Source organism: Pogonomyrmex barbatus, unplaced genomic scaffold (assembly GCF_055798465.1).
Source record: "Pogonomyrmex barbatus isolate J1 unplaced genomic scaffold, ASM5579846v1 scaffold13, whole genome shotgun sequence".
Taxonomy (NCBI): Eukaryota; Metazoa; Arthropoda; class Insecta; order Hymenoptera; family Formicidae; genus Pogonomyrmex; species Pogonomyrmex barbatus.
The window spans coordinates 5,750,269-5,771,247 of record NW_028297109.1 but is presented as its reverse complement, the minus strand read 5'-3'; the positions used below and the strand labels follow the sequence as shown (position 1 = coordinate 5,771,247).

Below are 20,979 nucleotides of genomic sequence, written 5' to 3'. Positions count from 1 at the left end.
CGTTGTTTTCGTGTTTTCGCCATTTTTACAATGAAATTTGAAATGGCTTTGTTTTTGAATTTTTTTGTCAATATAAAAAGAAAAGATGATTTTCATGAGTTTTATTTTTTTCTTGTTTTTTTTTTTTTCTTTTCAATCATTTTCCAAGCGATTGGCCTCCATTTTTGAAACATCCTATATAAACTTTGTGAATAGAATGTCAGCGGAAGTATAACAGAATCTGTTAACAAAATTCGATGGCGGATTGCCAAAATAAGTAATACTAAAATATATTATTTAAATGATTACAGGAGAGGGAAAGGGAGAAGTGCCAAATTTCGTTTAGGTCCTGTTTGCAAGATGAGCTTTTACTCTGTACTATATAACCAGCTGAGTATTTTATTTTGCGTCAATTAATTAACGTATCAATTAACGAGACCGTCTTCAGTGATCGTCGATATCTTATTTCCACTCATTTTTTTAATTCGGTTTTTTAATTCGGTTGTTGAAATCGGATCGGAAATCTGTTTTTTGTAGTTATATCATAAAGTCTCGACACAATGAGTAGGAATAAAGAACAAAGAATTAAATATAAATAATTAGGAATAAACAATTATTTTTGATCAAAGAAGAACATCTTTATTCTATATTGAAGTATGGTTTTCCATATATTGAAATTTAATTTTTTACGTTTAATTTTTTATTTTTATTCCTTTCATTACATTTAGATCCATGTACTTTCAATATTCATTACCCGAAAAAAATAATATTGAATGGATAGCATCAAATTTAATTGAAATTAATTTGTTAATTCAATAAATTAAATTAATAGTTAATTCAATTTAATATAAATGAAAGAAATATATGTGAATTTATTTCATATCATATTGTTATTGACTCAATAAAATTATTTTCAATTACATTATTGATGCTATATTAACTCAATATTATTCTTTTTTTAAGTCATAAATAAATTCCGATAATAAATATAAATAGAATTTAATTGTCATTATCTGATTATATATCAATCAAATTTTATTAGCATAACTATTATTATAACTATTATTATAATATTATCTCTTGAATTAACAGCTGAGTGCCAAATTTTTATTGGCAAATAAATTTTATTTTAGAAAACAGAATTTATTTATGATTTAACTCAATAAAATCAAATACAATTGGATTAGAAAAAAGAGGAATTTAAAAAGCATAAGCAATTCAGGAGGCCAATTGTGTACCTCGAAATAAAATTACAAAAGAAGAAAATTACAAAAGTGAGAAAATTTATTAGTTTTCGAAATATGAAATTGGAAATGCTCGAGAATTCCTTTTATTTCGTAATCTTTTCATCTCGTTTCAAAATACACAATTGACTTCCTGTTACAGGAAACAAAAAAGATGACATTTCGCTACGATAAGCAGTTGGCATTTAAATCGTCTCCAGAATAGCCGCTGCGATTTCGTCGTCGGTAAAGTGGAGCACCGTCCGCTCCTTGATATGACTGACGGGGGAAAGGGGGGGAGGGGGGAACAAGGAGGGAGTTGAAGCAAAGTGATCTCGCGAAGCGGCCTACTCGCTGCTCTCTTCACTCGTGTTGTGGCGCCGACCAAGTGCACACGGACGTTCCTGTTCATCAGTCAGTGCCGGCAAGTGGTGTGTACGGAACGTTCGGTCTCCCAGTCTCGGCACAGAGGAAGAGGAAGAGCGGCTCGAGTTCTCTCACACCGCGAGCACCAGTCATGGGCGGTAAGTCGAAACGAGCGAGGAATTCCGAGAGTCTTGCCGAGATCCGGTCGACACGCGGCTCGAATTCATCTCAATTCGCCGGCCGATAACGTCGCTCGCCGGTCTTGACCCGATGACCTTCGTCATCGAGTCACGAGCATCGGATGAGCGAGCCTCCTTCTTGCGTGGCGCTCCCGTGGAACCGGTATTGGCGGAACAGATCACGGGATCGCCGTTCACGTGCGACGCGAACGTATGATACTCTCTCGCCGTATGCCGGTATGCTCAATAATTGTTTTCGTTTTTTTTTTCTGCCCGATCTGCTGGTCCCTTGTAATCGGCAACTCAGAAGCCACGATTGCGCCGCCAGGGCGAATCCCGCGCGGCTTGATTCGAAAGTTGATCAAGCTTTCAGTTCCAGGGCATATCAGGGTCCCCGTTTTTATCAACATAAATCAACTTTGATCTCGGTTCGATTTTTTATTTTCTTCTAATTCTAATGGAATTATGTAAAGTGAATTTAATCGAGAATAAATTAATCTACATTGATGAAAATGGAGTTAAGTCGTGTGACTTCGAACGGGACGTTTCGCTTCCTGTTCACTCCGATTTTGAATGAATTTTTTCAATTAAAGAGTTAAAAAGTTAAATAGCGCGAGATATTAAGTCTACGTGAAATCCTGCTCTTGAGAGAACATGACACGACCGCTGTCCAGGAGCGAAAGTCCTATTTTGTCCTTAAAAATTTTAATAAATAAGATAAGATTCTGTATTCCGGATTTAAAGAGAAAGTAGGAGAAAATTGAAATCTTAATAAAGTTTTAAGTTTCTTGATAAAAAATAGAAATTAGCACAAGCAAAAAGAAAACGAATGCGAAATTTGGAATTCATATTGTGACAACATATCAAAATCAGTATCGTTATACAGGATATCCCAAAATTCAAAACCAACAAGATTGCAACATAAAAATTTATTAAATATTAAATAACAAAAGTATATGAAATTATTTTTTAAACATAAAATTTCAATTAATAACGAATCATATTAATTAATCATAATTAGTTGTTTGTTTATGGAAGATGATTTTTTGATTAACGTTTATTGATTGTACTTAAAGGTTTATATTATTAAAAAATTCCATGAAAATACGACATGCATTTTTATTTAAGCATTTTATTTTTACAAACTTCTATGTTGCTGTCTCATTATTCTTTCAGGATATTCTGTTTATCATAAATAAACTTCATACTTTCTGTAAAATTTTTGAAGTATCTAAAATCAATACTGTAAACCGATTTGACCGATTCGATTATAATCATCGTCCCATTTAAAGAGGATTTAAATCCATTTCTATCAATGTCCATTAATTTTAATCTCGGTTCAATTTATTTTCTTCTTTTCCTAGTTTTTAGAATTGAAAGAAGATAAAAAGTATGTCAAGTCAAAATTAAAATCGTCTACATTGGTAGAAATAGACGTTCATTCTTGCAAAAAAACTATCGACACCGTTTAACAGGCTATCGCGCTAATTAGTCACCTAATTGGTGAGAAAAAGAGGTGAGGCTCGCGAAGAAGATTTAACTGCGCGTTTCGCATCCCGCGTTTTTTTCTTCTGTCTCTTCGAGCCATCGGATTCCTCGCAGACGCGAGAAGCGAGATAAGTCATCGTCGTCGGCGGTATCTCTGACGTTTATTCCTGGCCGTCTCTCCGACAGGGAGAGAAAACTCGGCGGCGCCATGCCAAGCGTCTCCGAGAGCGCGCGTGCTCCCATATTTTTATTTTTCGGCGGAATCGCTTGCGTATCTTCGGCGGGACGAGGACGGATTTTTGTCGCTCCGATTGTTCGCGCAGGTGTATCCAGACATGTGCCAAAAAGAATTCGTTAGAACGACGTCACACGATACGACGCACGCGATATCAACGATATATTTAGAACGTTGCGCGTTCTTCCGGCGCAGCCTCACTCGGACAATATATCATTTTCATGGAAAAAAGAAAAATAGAATTATAAGATGAATTCCTGCATGAAATTTGCGATGTGTACGTGGGTATTCAAAGAAAACAGTTTTGTTGGCAAAGTTAAAAACTTGGCTACAGATCTGAAAATAATTTTGTTAAATCATCGAAATTTATTTAAGGACATTTAAATATGATAGTAACAACAGCAAAAATTTTCATTTTTAATTTGAACGTTGCACATAATAATTCTGAACGAAATTTTTAGCTCTGTATATTTGGCCAAATTTTTAGATTTGCCAGCAAAAGTGTTTTTTTCCGCGTATATTTAAGAAAATGCATGTAGAAATATTGATCTTTTATAAAACATCCACGTTTGCGTAATTTCGATATTAAATTTTGACAAAATTAATAATTTTCTATAGCGAATTATCTTAGTTTCAACTTAGTTTCAGTCAACTTGTGAAATTTTTCGTCAATTTATGATGCCATTTTTGCGTTGTTTGCACAACTTTCCCATCGGGTTTATGTAGACAGAGAATGAATTTAGTGAGATCAGTCAGGTAATCTTATGCCGAGACCTTTCGATTTTATCTCGTCGTGCACGTATGAGCCTTGGTCGTTCTCATTACGAGAATGGTTAACGCGTAACACCGATCTCAAGTATCCCGGCATATCAATATTATAGCATATGTAATTGAGACTTATGCGATATGACGCTTATCGATCGCCAACGGTATTCTGATAACGGGAGAAAATATTTATCTTTTGCATGAAATCCAGGTAACTGGATTACTAGTATCAAGAGAGCTGTGATTTGCCCTCGATTGTAAATTATCGGGTTTGATAAATAATTGAAAATAATATCCGATACAAACAGCGATTTAAAACAAAGTATTCGAAGCATAAGTACTCCCCTCAGATATCTCGATGTTCGCAAGACTAATATTATTCCAAATATAAGAATTCTATTTCGAATCGCCCATTTTCTAAAGAAAATTCCATTTATTGATCGAGAAGTCTCTTTAAATAAACTTTAAATAAATGGAACTTATCGATTTAGATGGAGTTTTATTTTTTTGAAATCGCTAACAGCGTGCAAAACGTCTTTAAATAATCGGATAGGATCTCACGATAAATAAAGCAATATTTAAGAAATCGAGATATTTCACGTAAGTAAACTAATTGTCAAGTTCATTGGACCCTTATCGACAGCCGGCGATACTATTTTTATGTGATCTCAATCTTGACCTCGTCTGTTTTGGATCAGGAATTCGGACTCTCGGCACTAGGAATCTGAGGCGCGTGTTCTTCGTAGCGTTCTCATCGTTGAGAACAGACGACGTATTCAAAAGAACAATGTTTAGCCTCTAAATTAAAATTGAGAGAACGTGCAGCATACAAATCAGAAAGGAGGAAGCGAGATTAAACAGGATTTTAAATTACAGTGCAATATTATGTTATTCATAAATTCTTTGTGATTAAAAAATGTTCGTTATCACAGAAATATAAATTCTGCAATTTTAGATTTGTTTTTAAAATAAGTAATAATAAATGTATAATTAATTTTTTTCGAGAATTAATGTTTTTCGAGAATTATTGATTGTCGAGGACCGACTTTTGTTGGCATCGCACGTTTTCGCGTTTGCGGAAAATCGTTCGAGGCGATTACCCCCACGTTGTTTCCGACTGCGAAGCTTATAAGGAAATTGTCGATTCAACTCCGACGCTCGCGAGTGCTTGACCTAACGCAAGACGTATGAATGCATTTCGCAAGACGACGAATGCAAGACCGGCTTGCTATTATAAGAGCTGGAAGAGCGGCTTGTATAAATATAAACCTATGCCGACAGTCTGCCTCCTCGGGTTTCGGGTATTCTCGCACCATAATGTTATACGTGAAAGACCTCACCTCCGCATCTCTCAAAGGGAAGATCAACCCTCGCGACATTAAATATAGCGAGGATGCTAAAACATTCTTTTCGTCTCACTCTTTCTCTGTAATTTATTACGCGAATGACAGCTCCGTGTGACAGCGCAGTGTTGGAAATCGGAGGACTTAACTACCCCATTTCGAAATTAAGCACTGCAAAATTCTTCGCTTTTATTAAAATTAAGACAAAATTCTGAGGTAGAATTTTCATTTCGTCTCACCTTTTCACTAATTTACTGTTTGTTTTATTTTTAAATATTTTTATAACTAGAATATTTGTATTAATATCCTCTCTTTTTCAGATTTATGTTAACTTGACAGCAGATAGTTAAATATGTCTTTTTGTTTTGCGTTTCTTACTGTTTTGTTAGATGTCTAAAGTTAAGTTTTTGGATGATATATCCCTCGCGCAATCAATCAAATTAGGCGTGACGGAAATGCGCGAGAACAAAATTTAAAAAAAAACAGAAGAGCGAGCAGTAACGAAAGCTCTGACACAGAACATCGTTTAATCTTTGACATGACTCCGAATGTTCTTGAGAACACCGGCAGCCAGAAATCCGATCCTCCTCGAGGATCCCGGCCCTCTTCTTTCTTCGCTTCTTTCTCCCCCGCGTTCTCTCATGACTCATTATTATATCCCCGACATTTATCCGCTCTGGATTCTAACGCGTTCGCCCACGTGTTTTTCAGCGCGGCAGCGGTTAGAATGACGTTACATCAGGTGCTTATTACGAATTATGAATCGAGAACATGTTGGAGAACGTCGCTTGCCCGGTCCCCAATACTACGTGCTCTATTTCTGTTATTCACATGCAAGAGACGTTTTTTTTTTTTCTGAATCGCGCGGATGATCATGCAGGATTAATGGTGTGATCGATATCTCCAATCACGTGTACATGTGATGACATTCTTCCTCGTTCACGAGGTTATCATGTATCTCGGAACTTATTTGGCAAGTCCCTAATTCGCATTCAGTATTAACAGCATCGAGTTAATTTGACGCGAAGAATTATTACGAACGAAACGCGATTGAAAATTTTGACAGCACATTTATCGATATTTTTATATTTCATATTTATATGAAATGAATCTTGCAGTCTTCTTTATAGAAGAAAGTGGACTAGAAGAGCGAATAATTTTCTACAATAATATTTTTTTTTTATCTGGAATACTTTGTATATAATATTATTTCTTTTAAGTTACTTTGCTTACGTCATAGATGTCTAATTATCAACATCCTTGATATCTTAATAGTAAATATTGTCCACAGTTCTTGATAATGGACAGATGAACTTTGAACCGATAATGCAGATTATGCACTGTCTGCATGTCTTGCGCCATTCTTTCGTCTTGTTTATTATTGTCCTTATTATCCCAACGCACAAAAGAGTCAATTGCGTTAAATTTAGCACGTTTGAAGAGTGTAATTATACATACAATTATTATGTACAATTCCAAAGCGGAATGTTCTAACATGACTATTTTGTTTCTCATGCCTCGTCCGATTTAAAAGCAAATGCGAGAGATGCAGCGGATTTAATTTATCTCGGAATTTTACGAATTCTCATCGTCGTTCCAAAAGACGATTGCGCGAATCGGAGGCAGAGTTTCGTCGTGGGTCCACCTAAGAATAGGTGACGTGTTTTATCCAGGGGGGAAAATAGAGCACAGCCAAAACTTGCTGGTTCGTTTACGCGCAAAGGATAGTACGGATATCACGCGAAATAGAAATAGGATACGTTATAAATAAATGTGCGATGAATTTTGCGCCTGTGAAAAACAAGGGGTGCTCGCCGATGATTTGCGTCTCCTTCGTTCTGCCAAGTTTTCACATTGCGTAGGTAAAAATTTCTACCCAGTCGTGGTTTTTTGCGACTTAAACGCTGGTTTTGTCGGCACGTGTTTCTAATGGCGATTTGCATATACACTGTGCACAAAAGTAACACATTTCTAACGCATTTCCATCCATTAGAATAAATATTGTTTATTTGAATAGACTGGTAATCGTATAAAGACACGCATATTCGCGAAAATTTAAAACGAAACGTACAAATATCCATAAAAATAAATATGAATATTTATATCGCCAAATGTGACAATTTACTACAGCAAATCTTCGGAAGTCTTTTGTTATAATAAACAGAAAGTTTATTTTAATATATTAAAAATATTAAGAATTATTCCATTTTATATCATTTATTCGCTAGAAATATACAGGATGACACATTCTTTCTGGTTGACAAAAAAATTTCAATATATTTAGAATAAATAAATTTAAATTCAATTTCAACGCTTTAGTTAATAATTCGTAACAAATACAAATTTGACGCAATTATTTTTCAATTATATCGTCTTTTGCTTCTGTCAATAATTTGCTTTTATCAGAAACTTGTTTTAAAATCTTGGCACGCATTATATTCTGTGGCGATTGGTTCCACATTTTTCGTATAATGATTTTAAATTGCTTTAAGTATTTGTAATTATTTATAGCATAACTCTATATTTGAAATTCAATAATCATGAATATATTCATACAAAGCGCACGTTTCACAAATATAATGCGTATCAAGATTTTAAAATAAACCTCAGACTAATGATAGGAGCAAAAGACGATATAATTAAAAACTAGTTACGTCCAATGCTTGTTATTAGTTAATAAATAAAACGCTGAAACTGAATTTAAGTTATATTTATTCCTTCTAAATATACTGAAATTTATTTGTGTACCAGAATGTATTTGTTACTTTAATATATGTTACTTTATAATAATATGCTAACGAATTGACGAAGATTTTCCTGCTTTGAAGATGTGCGACCTGTCCTGATGCGTAGAACGCAGTCGTGAACATAAATGTCGCGAGAAATAATTACTTACAATTAAAGCCTCTTGATGCCGAGTCAGGAGGAAGTGAGACCAATACGACAGATCTCTAATTATACATCCGGAGTTGGAAGATTGCCAACGTCACTTTCATTTTCGGCTTTTCCTTTTCTCTATCGTCTCCGTTTTACATTCCTCTGCGTTCTTGTGGTAGAATGGCGTCGAAAATGTATCGGATTTTTGCGCAGAATCCTCGACCACCGTTGTTTACAATTTTTAAAAAGAATTCATTCAATTCATTTGTTAGAGAATTAGATAAAGATTGTTAAAGAGAATTAGGTAAAGAGTACGAATAATTTTTATAAATATAGATACTCCAATTTCTAAACTTCTCGCAAAGCACGGTTTACTTTTCATTTATTATTCGCGTAAAAATAATAGGAACGTTTTTTTAAATTGCTGACATAGCATTTTTTTCTGCAAATTTGAGGTATCTGTGCTTATAGAAGTGCACGCCTGTAAACTGCGTGCGCGATAACATTTGAACTTTGCGGAGTTCGTTGGCATAATTTTACCCATTATCTTTATTGCACTTACATAAGATCGCGGTTAATTTAAAAATCAATGTTAAGAAATTAACTCGACTTATTGACGCACGGATCGGCTTTACGACTTGTTGGTCGTGTTGTCTTGAGATTGAACTGAAGGACATTCCATGAAAACAACATATTCACATACAAAAAACATGTCATTTATTTTATAAGTATTTTAAATCACGAGGCTATGACGAGAAATTATGCAGATTATTAGCATCTTTTTGCATTTCGTTAAAATTTATATTATCTCAACATGAAACTTTCTTCTGATCATCCTTGAATAAAACAGTTTTTGTATATTTCCTTAAATACAAAATAAACACTTTAAAAAGCCGATTATAGTTTACATATAATTTTTAAATTAGATAAGCAAGATATTTACGACGAGTAGTAAATGCAAAAGACTAAAGAGAAAAAAAAAATAAAGGAACAAATTTTTCTCCAATTATTTTTAATTGAAAGTAAAAAAAAGAACAAGAAGAAAATAGTACTTTTTACTTAAAAATTCGAACTTTGAAGTCGGAAAATTCACTGAAATGGCCTTGGGTGATGCATATTTCGAAAACTGTCCAGTGTACAATTATTCGTGTAGTCTGCATATCCATGCAACGACGTAGATTTAAACGCCGACTTCGTTGGATCTAAAATAGATTCTACTCGGCTGCGTCTAATAGAAGCGAATGCCTCGTCAAGTGTTTCATCACATCTTCGTTCATCTTTCAGGATATGCATGGGTTACACTAGCTACAAACGATGCCTACTCTCTGGGAGCATTGGTCCTGGCGCATTCTCTACGCCGGGTCGGCACCAAGCACGAACTGGCTTGCCTGATCACCCCCGGTGTTACGGCGATCATGAGGTATCATCTTAGTCCAAGTTCAACACGGCAATTACCGAAGGGCACGCAGGGAGCATGCCAAATCGTGTCGGGAAAAGTGAAAACGAGTTCTCATATTTATTCGACATTCAATAATTATAATAATAAAGGGAATAGTTTTTATAGACAATTTTTGTTTAAAGTTTTTTTAAAAAAATTCATAAAGAGTTATTAAGAGTGTATTAGTATTGTGAGATACAGAATCACAAAAGAAATGCTAAATTTTATTTGATTGATAATGTAGATGCTGTACAATTTGCATTGTGCGGCATAATTTTTTCCAAGTCTTTGACTTTTAAAACATCATCTCTATTGAGAGAATATTAATATCTTACAATCAACTTGGCCAGTCAATTTTTTATGGTTTATAGAATATTTCAATTAAGCAATGACATTGACTAGATTCTAATTGCAATGTGTAAGCAACGTTTTCTTTACGTTAGGGAAAAATTGGCGGAAATATTCTCCTTTGTACAAGAAGTCAATGTTCTCGATTCAAAGGACGAAGCGAATCTGGCCTTGTTAGCTAGACCAGAATTGGGTATAACTTTTACCAAATTGCATTGTTGGAGGTTAACTCAGTACGAAAAGTGTGTATTTGTCGACGCGGATACCCTTGTAAGTAATACAAAATTTTGTAATACATATCCAATTTATAACATATTTGATATATATTTTTTATTTTAATATAGGTACAAATAAATTTTGTTAAGACTCTCTTATAAGATTTCTATTTTATATTATTTATACATTTGATACCAATGTTAAAGTTAGAATTAGAACTACAATTGAAGCTTCCAATTCCTGATTATTAATAATTTTCTATTATGACACGTTTGAGAAGTTAGTCATATTTTATTAGATAATGTAAAAAAGTAAAATATGTAACATAAACAGCAAACCAGAACCTTTATAATGCGAGATAAAACTGTCAGTAGGCACATTTAACGTTTCTAGATCGTACGAAATTGCGATGAGTTATTCGAGCGAGAAGAGTTATCAGCTGCGCCCGATGTCGGCTGGCCTGACTGTTTCAATTCCGGAGTATTTGTGTTCAGACCATCTCAACAAACGTTCGCGTCAATCACTGCATTCGCCGCCGCCAAGGGCTCGTTCGATGGCGGTGATCAAGGCTTATTGAACATGTACTTCAGCGACTGGGCCACTAAGGATATCTCTAAGCATCTGCCGTTTATCTACAATATGTGTTCCACCGCGACATACTCGTACCTTCCCGCATTTAAACAGTAAGCGTTCGCATCATTTTCGGTTTGCCGCGATTGTATTCTGCTTTGTTCTCTAATTCACGTTTATACCCTAGATTCGGCGACGACGTAAGAATAATACACTTTATCGGCATAACGAAACCGTGGTTACAGTATTTCGATACCTTGACCGGTACCGTCCAACCGCCACCAGGATCTGCACATTTGCAACCGCTGTTGCAACTATGGTGGAATATATTCTGCGAACGAGTGCATCCTCAACTGACGCCTTCCATGGTAAGTTTAACCAAAAATTCGTTTTAGCATGGTTCGCATTTAATATGCTGAAACGAATAATATTTTTAATCTGAACACTTTGAAATGCATACATATTCTTTTTTTACTAATTTTTATAATTCTAATAAAGGATATTTCTTCACTCATGTTAATAATATATGAATAACACAACTTTTTTACAACTTATTCTATTATATTTATGCATTTGATTGCGAGAAATGATAAAATATTGCAATTATTTTCTTACATTTATGCATTTGTTTTACAAGCAAAGCAGTGAGCAATTATATTCAATTATGAATGAAATGAGAGTAAGATATTCCGATATACCCTTCTATTGCTCGTAGTTTTAGAATAGATTACTTTCCACGTTTTAGTATTTGAAAAAATTAGAATTGATTACGTACGTTTGATAAAAATTACGATGTAATTCTGAGAATATTTCTGTCGTCAAAAATTTTTTCTGATGAATATTAGAGTTGCATCGAATTGTACTTGATTATTTTGTAAATATAGCTGTACAAATCTAAAATAAATTTCTCGAATTGCTTGCAGTTTTTAATGACTTTTTTTTAATGCTATATGAAAGCTTGCATAATAAATGGTAGCATCTGAGAATATAATTATAGCTATGTTTTTTGCTTCTTTATATATATAAACTGTATAAATTTCACTGCACTTTGAATACATTTTGAACCCGAGTGAAAATTTCTTAATGTCGTAGTTTACGTTGTAGAGCTCAAAATATATTCTTTGATTTGCCTTTTCCATGTATTTATTTTATTTAGCGTATATTATTAGTAGCTGCATTTTAATTTATTAAATTATATGTAAAATTAAATTATATATACATTAATTATAAAAATTATATTAATTTTATATTACATTTTTTATATTTAATATATTTTATAATTCCGAAAAAGATACATTTTTGCAATAAATAAAGAATTTAGATATTAATTTATCTATACTTTTCCATTATACAAAAATTTGCTAAACGAATAATGTGGCTGTTAATATAGTGGATTTTCCTAGTATTAAATCAGTGTCTATTTTTTTTTTTCTTTGATTTCTGTTCTTTCTAACTTATTTACTTGTATTTCGTACAAATTACTTTTATAATTCGGTCGCTACATATAATAATGCTTAATTGCATTATTCGTAATATTTGTAATGAATGGGTCGAGCATGAATGTTATTCGTATGGTACTCCGAAGCTAATATAATAATATCATAATCGTTATTTTATTTACGATGAAATAACATTTTACATTATTGGAATCGTGTAATGTTAGACGTGTACATAATATAGAAAAATATAACGCGGCAAGAAAAATGGACACTGCCAAACTTAGTTTATTACTAACCGATTGAGTGTGCATTTTTCTGTTTTGGCATGATGCTTGCATAGGCCACCAGCACATTGGCTCCAATTTGGCACGCATTTGCTCTCCCATCCTACGTACCTCCCTTTCCTAGAGAAATCTCCAATTACTCCGACGAAGCAATCCGCAATACGTACAACTCTCGGACACCGGATTTCTCCGAATTTAAAGACCCTTGGGAGGAATACTCTCCACGGAACGATTCGTTTTTGACCGATGGTAGCGCACTGAGTGGCAAGGACAACAGTTGTTACTGCGAAATTAAGTACGAGAAAGAGCCGATTTGTCAAAGTGATCACAATACAACTCAACCCGAACACAATAAACAGTTTCATCACGAGCAACAGCATTCTTCTTGCGCGACTATACAAACGCACGATCAATATCAAGAACATGTGATTTCTCATTCTGAAGAAAACCATAATCAAGAGCATTTTGTACAGCAAACTGAACATCATACCTGGCAGCAGTTTAGTGAACAAAGATATCACGTTGAACAATATCAGCATAATGAACAATATCAGTGGAATGAACAGAGACATCATCATGTACATCAACATCACGAGCCAAGGCATCATAATGAGCATCATCAATATCATGAAAACAAAGCGAGCGATTATCATGTTCAGCATCAACTAGTTTACGAACAACAGCCTACTGAAGTGAGATACGAGACTCGCGCGCAACACTATGCTGATAGTGGTCAAACTAGTCATCAAGATGCAGACCATCACAGTCATATTATATCTCATAACGAGTCTCACGTGCAGCATATTAATAGTCATCATGCTCAGGATAATTTTGCATCTCACTATTGTCGATGTAAGGAACAACATAGTGAACAAGTGTCGGAAGCTGTAAATAAGCAGACAGACACACGGAGAATTGATTTCCTTCCTTCTCCCTCTCCTATACCTTGTACAGATCTCCACAATGTAGCCACGCGATCCGACCCGAAAGTAACGGAACATCTAGACAATGCAAATGTAAGTAATTGTTCCCATATCCTTTTTTTTTGTAAATTCGAGTCAAATAGATCATCGCTGTATGCCTCCATATATATTTCCGAAAATATGTTTTATTTGAATAAAGAAAAATCACGAATGCATTTATATAGTTACATTGCTGTAAATGGCATCTTTTTTGTGTCATTCGTGTATTTCATTTATTTCGATGCTTGGGACATTACTTGCACTTTTATTGGGAATACCTATTTAATATAATATATTGTAATATCTAATTTATGCGCAAAATCATTTATTACTGTGTCGCCACTTATTGCATACATACAAAATTTTCATTTCATATAAAGGGAATTGTAGACATATTCCGTTTATTTTCTGGAAAATACATATAACAATTCGTCAAATTATGTTTTTGTGTATACTAACCCGTATTTCTTTTACATTATATTCGTGACTTGTACAACCTATTTCAAAGTGTTTTCCATGTAAGTAGCATGTTTTATTTTGTGAGATGTCTTAAGGAATGCGGAAGAAAAAAAATTGCTTAACACGTGTGTTTATCGACTCATGCTATCATTTCACATTAATCTATTCCCTGATGTTGCGAATAGTTTAAACCAAGGAATGTTTTTATTAATTACACAGGCGGGTATTGCCGGTGCCTTGGCTCAAATAACTTTGGGCGAGGCGAGGAGCGCCGAACAAATAGCCCTGGAGGAGCACATGAGGAAGCAGAGTTGGGAGCAAGGACAGATCGACTACATGGGTCGCGACAGCTTTGACAATATATGGAAGAAGATCTGCGAGACACTCTCTCTCGTGCCGCAACGGCAGCTGACTCCACCTAAAGAGGTTGTTCAATATTGAATATTTACGTTGACAATAATACTGGCATACTCATCGTAATGGAAAGTTTAGACACTACTATGACTTATGCTCGAATCATAATCGTCGAAACTAAATCTCGTCAATTATTAAACTGATTTTGAAAAATTATAATGCTGAATACTGTCCTGATTAATAATTCATGCTGATGAATATTCATAGGATATCGCCATTTCTGAGCCTGCTGTAACACAGACTGTTGATGCACCTGTAAGTGTCGAAGTGGAAAAATCAACCGGTAAGTTTCGTCTAATACACATAAAGTTATGCGAAATTATTGTAAATAAAATTGTAATAAATAAATTGAGAAGCACATTTAAGATTTTGTATTACAGGTAATCATATATCATGAGATAAAATATTTCATAAAAAATTGAAATAATGATATTTGACTCAAAGAGCACTGTTTACCAATCGTTAGAATAATAAGATATATGTGAAGTATTTTGTTGAAAGAATTTAATGTGCTCACAATGCAAAGCCATTAACTGTTTCCTCGAGTATGCTTTGCGTTTTTGTTTGTTTTTTTCGTTCTATTTAATACAGCATGCGATAATCAATTTCATAGTTTCAAGTTGAGGACATTGCCCTTGAGCGAGGAAATGATTATAAATTGAAACGCTTATGTCGATACGCGAATTCGTTACAATATTTCGAACGAAAAGTGTACGAAACGATATACTTTTGTTAATGCAATTTATCCAGTTTGAGTATTTGAAACAGGAACAGAGGACAGCAACTAACAGATCCTGGCGCCATAGCATTGCTGCGTCTTGTATTGTCGTTTTGCTTTAATGGGGTAAATATTTTATGTGCTCACACAAAACATTACATTACATTCTGACATTATTACTTATTTTTTTATCTTACACTTTAAAGTAAAGCAAAATAAAATAATCTAAAATTATTACTGATTTTCGATTTTAAATCAGATATTTTAAAAAAATTTTTATTTTCTTACCTATTTTCTTAATTATTTATAAAATGCATAAATGCATTAAAATTAAAACTACATTTTTATTCTTACTTTTATTATATTAAAAATTATTCTTGTTTAAGAAAATATTTCTTAGAATTATTGTATCTTTAAATTCATTGCTGTAATATATTTCTAAAGTGTACATAATCGATATACAAAATCAAATGTATATATGAACAAAATGTGTGAGGTACAATCAAATACTTTGAAAATTGTTATTTCATGCTTTTGTACATGAATAGCATGCCTTTATAAATCGTAGCTATTTATTAATTAAACAATTTGTGAAATATTGCTTGTTTAATGCTACTGCTTTATATAATCAGCTTTTATTATCATTTTATTAGACAGGTTGTCATTATATGTGCGAAATATTAAACTGTATCTGTTACGCTTTATATGCTTTATGTTAACAAAGAGCACATGAGCATTATTTATAATTTATATATGTGGATTCATGTAACTTCTGGTCTGTCAAAATGCTTAGCAAACGTAATTATTATTAATTGTTATTCATTCATGGTTTATGTACATACTTGCACTGTTTAAACTCGTGATACATTTCGATAGATACAATTAATATCAAATTTTCTTTTCATCAGCATTGCCTATTTTGCTTAAAAATATGAAATGTAATTTGTTTGTAAATATGTGATTCTTTCAATGGACAATTCTACTTCTATTTAAATTAGAAAAGAAAACGGTCTCCATTCACCGTATAGAATTGTCGCACGATTTCTTCACTCAATTTTTTACTAGAATAGTTCTTTGTATATTTATTTTTTTGTATATGTATATTTTTGACGGCACTCATCTATTATTTTTATTTCTCCTCATTCAGTTGAGGCAGACAAGGATCCAACGCAATGTCTAGTATGTGAAATTCCCAAAGAGGAGAAGCTTCCCATGGCGCAAATTCCCGAGCAGGAAGCACCCGTGTTACCTTCTGGCGAGAGCGTCACGGTAGAAACCGCTGCAACAAAAGTCGCCAGCGAGCCGGTACAATTGGAAGCCATTTGTGTGAAACCGACAACGGAACCAAAGGATGTAAAAGTATGCGAAATCGAAGTGCCTCCGCCGAAGCTACCGGTAGAACCGCTGCCCGCGAAAATAACTTCAGAATGTAAACTCGCGAGTCCGCAGGCCACGCAAGAAACAGCGCCTCAAAGCGAATCTCTTCTCGAAACGAAAGAACCGCAACAAACTGATTTGCAGGTATCTACGTACCTCTTGGCGGACGCGGTCTGCAAACTTGTGCAGGTAGCTACGCCGGTTGCGAAAATTGATGATACATCAGCGCCTACCGAGGCCAAACCAGAGACCCCAACTTCGGTCGTTCCAGACGCGACGCAGTCTGCAACTTTGATTAGTCCGCAGGTTACTGTTCCTTCTGTAGCGAGCGAAGCGCCGATGGAAGACGCCGCGAAACGTGTAGTCGAATCCATGCCTGACGTAACGCAGCCTCTAACGATAGATCCAAGCGAGCGACACGCGGAGATGCTGTTAGCGGCATCCGAAATCTCCACCGTGAGTCCTGTGCCTATTCAAGTGGCGGAATCGGTTCTTCAGGCGGAACCCAAGGAGTCCGTATTGGACGCAGCCGTGACCGTGAGCGATCAAGCGATCGCCACGACGGTCACGGCGGTGCACGAGTTCACGGATGTTGCATCTGTGCCGACTCCAGTGGAATCTGTTCAGTTGAACGGGTCGGCTTGCGAGGCTGAGAAACGCGGCGATGTCACGACAATGGCGGCTATAATTCCCGATACACCGGAAAAGACTGATGCTCCTATGACAACTGCGGCTGTAATTCCCGATATACCGGAAAAGACTGATGTTCCTGCAGAAGTAACCAAGGAATCAATGAGCATCTTGCTCACAACTAAGAATGTGCCATCAGAGCCACCGAAGGTCACTGAAGAAAAGATATTAGGTGAAGTAGTGCCTTCAGAAGCATCATCTGTGGAAAAATTAGCAGAACAAGTTGCAAGAACAGAAGCGAAATCTCCAGAACAAATGGCGAAAATCGAAACGGTAGAAACAAAACCTGCAGAACTGATTATAAAGATGGAAACGACGGAAACGAAACCTCCAGAGCAGAAAATAGAAGCGATGAAAGAAGAATCTGTAGTGAAAACCGAGATAGCAGAAGCGATCGCGAAACAACCGGAAACAATTACGCAAGCGGAACCAGCGCTAGAGGCAATGCCTACCAAACAAGCCGAAGTAGCGGAAGCAGAGAGATTGCCGAGTCAAGTTCCAGGATCGCCGATTCAAGTCCCGGGATCGCCAATCCAAGTTCCGGGATCGCCGATCCAAGTTCCGGGATCGCCGACCCAAGTTCCGGAATCGCCGACTCAAGTTCCGGAATCGCCGACCCAAGTTCCGGAATCGCCAACCCAAGTTCCGAAATCGCCGATTGCCGAACAGAGCTCGCCGATGGAATCCATTGAAGCAAAATCGTCAAGCATCCCATTGACGCCGATGGTGACCGAGGCGCCTAGTCCATCCGTGGAGAGCACACAGGAGGCGGAAGAAACTGCGAAGAAAAGTCTAAAAAAATCTGATTCAGCTGAAGGCGCCGATGGAGAGAGTGCAGACAAGAAAGGGGCGAAGAAGGCGGTAAAGAAAGTGACGAAGAAACCGAAGACGAAGGCCGATGAGGCGGTATCTTCAACCGCGACGGAGGGCGTTACCGCGGACAGTTCACAAAAGGCGAAGAAGACCGTAAAGACAACGAAGAAGATCGGCACGAAGACCTTGGAGACCGATACAAGCGTGCCGGAAACACCGCCACCGTCATCAGCCGACGCCGTTGGCCCCGACACCCCTGTTCCGCCCAAGCGGAAAACGAAGAGCACGAATGCGAAGGGAACAACCGGCAAGAAAGAAGCAGAAGAATAACCGGTTGATTCAAGTCGACAATAACCTCGAACAGCGCGGAAGTCCAAGAGACCAGAAGATATTTCAATGAAAAAAAAATCTTCATTCTTTAAAAGGATGAGATTTAGCTCGCGCTGAACGAAAAATATCGAGAAAAACTTTAATCCTTCCGAGATTCCGCATTCTTAGAAGACTAAGTATTTTTGCACAAATACCTTTTTTTACAGTTTTCTTAAGATAAGAAATTCCCTACGAGATTCGATTAGCGATCTGGTTAGCTGCAAAGCGTAGTAGACACAAAGCTTGTCGCGACCTAGTCCGAATGTTGTCTCGGAAGGATTAAGGACGCATGGCACTAGAAGATCACACTCGCTAGTCTTTTATGGTTTTTTTTTTTATACTTTTAATATATCTACGCAAGAATTTCTATATCATCGTTGAGCTCGCCGCGTTTATTGCGGAAATATCGAGTGATACCGAGAGTTTAATCAACGCCGCCATAAATTCGTATTTATATACGAGCTACATTACGCTATTTGTCTTTTCTTTTCTGTTTCTTTTTTTAATTAACGATATACTCGCTTCTCCCCTATGGTTTGTTCCTATCTATGTTCTTAGACATAATATTTGTGTAATTATCATTTCCTCGAGCCAATATTGTTCGGGATAGATCTCGAATGATGCATGCATCTGTCTCGTTTGAGCAACGCGAGTATCTTACTCCGAGCAAGCATTTTATATTTGTTTACCCGCTTTAATGAATCTGATAAAACGTGTTGCAAAAAAGGAAAAAGGAATCCAGCTGATTCCGATTGATCCCGTGTGAAGTCACGTTTTTCAAATCTATGAAAATTTTGCGATCAGAACTTTTTTTTTCTCTCTTTCTATCTTACGTTTTATTATATTAAATAATTTATTTTCTGCGCCATTATGCTTCAAATCGAAGAGCGAAGTTCACATTTTTTATTTATATGCAATATGTATTATCTTTGCAATATATAGAATCTTGTTATATGAAATCTTGTCACATGAAATAATGAATAAGAAGAAGATCCAGTCACGGATTCGATTATAATTTCATCAGATAGAAATAGATAGATAGATAGAGAGAGAGAGAGAGAGAGAGAGAGAGAGAGAGAGAGAGAGAGAGAGAGAAAATAATAATTCAATATACACACCGGGAGCAATACAACGCTGCGAAAATTAAGATATTACGAGAAATCTTAGCGGCTCATTTTTTGTATACTCATATATATTATATATTATTATATATTATATATATTATATATTAAATTATATTTTTCAGTGTGTATTTTTACTCTGTCTCGTTGACATTTTTGGAAAAATGTTCATCTTTATCATAATATATGTATATACAAATAACGAATTTCTTACTCTAATTTAGATTTAAGCAGATCAAGCAGCTCTTTCTGAATGCACTACTTCATGCACTCTGATCTTTCGAGAAAATTCAACTCAACTGATTGCAATATATAATATAACACAATTGAAAAAAACGCTTTCTAATAATAATGAAAAAGTCTTTGTCAATCTGTTCGTAAGGAATAAATTGTAGGAAATATTCCAAAGACGCAGTGTAAAATTTGTAACAAGACTTATCAATAAAACACATGTCGTCGATGATATACATATTATCGTTAAAAAGTTGTCAGTAGAAAAATTATTAATGAAAAATCATTAATATATAACAGCTTAATTTCTCTCAGGCTTAAGTATATTTTATTATTAATAAATAAAGGGATATTTGAAAATTAAATTTCAAGAAAATTAATAAAAATATAATAAATACATAAATAGCGACCGATATAATAATGCATAATAATGCATAATAATGAATAAATAATTTTTGTGAGTCATTTCGCTTTTATATTCTTTTTATGATCACTATTTAAACTTGAGATGGAAATGCTAAAGCTCGAAATCGATATTAGAGATATGTCATAAAATTGGTAGAAACATAAAAGTTACGTTAAATTATCCTATCATCTTTTCTGAGTATCATAAAAGATGAGCACAATTCTCCGAACAGTTTGGATATTACATATTTAATTTTTAAACTTGTATTGCAATAATGATATATTTTAAATATATATTATAAAATTATTAATTATAGACACACACACACACACACACACACATATACAAAATTATTATTATTTATAAATTTCATATTTAAATTTAAATTTAATTTATATATCGATATGTAGTATTTAAAATAATTCTCAAAATCTTCCTAAATTATTAATTAATTTTTTGCAATTAATTTCTGGAGATATTCACGATTAAAACTTTACATTATCCATTACAAAAAATTAGAAATAAAAAATACGTTTTCAAATTTCAATTTAATTTCATACAGTCAATACATTCTTTTGTATTAATAATAATGAATTTAATATCATGCTTAACATGAAAAAGAATTTTTATTTAGGCGCCCTACGCGCTCGCGTCGCGCCGAAGCGCGCA

At 34.9% G+C, this 20,979-nt stretch overlaps 1 protein-coding gene and 1 long non-coding RNA gene across 4 annotated transcripts; both read left to right on the top strand.

Moving 5' to 3' along the window:
* Positions 1–1,517: 1,517 nt before the first annotated feature.
* Gyg (glycogenin 1) lies at positions 1,518–20,157 on the top strand. Of its 3 annotated transcripts, none has more exons than XM_011643102.2 (9): positions 1,518–1,726; positions 9,740–9,875; positions 10,337–10,511; positions 10,851–11,140; positions 11,215–11,395; positions 12,807–13,766; positions 14,391–14,597; positions 14,793–14,868; positions 16,451–20,157. In XM_011643102.2, the coding sequence occupies exons 1-9, from the start codon at positions 1,720–1,722 to the stop codon at positions 18,511–18,513; spliced, it is 4,095 nt and encodes a 1,364-aa protein (XP_011641404.2). In that variant the 5' UTR covers positions 1,518–1,719; the 3' UTR covers positions 18,514–20,157. The 3 variants fall into 3 exon arrangements, with proteins under 3 accessions (XP_011641404.2, XP_088928512.1, XP_011641406.2); XM_089072386.1 differs by lacking the exon at positions 12,807–13,766 and adding an exon at positions 11,665–11,706 and having other exon boundaries at positions 1,522–1,726; XM_011643104.3 differs by lacking the exon at positions 12,807–13,766 and having other exon boundaries at positions 1,523–1,726.
* LOC148937588 (uncharacterized) lies at positions 1,737–3,712 on the top strand. Its single transcript, XR_016138277.1, has 2 exons — positions 1,737–2,175; positions 3,112–3,712. It is a non-coding gene; the product is annotated as an uncharacterized LOC148937588 (long non-coding RNA).
* Positions 20,158–20,979: the final 822 nt, after the last annotated feature.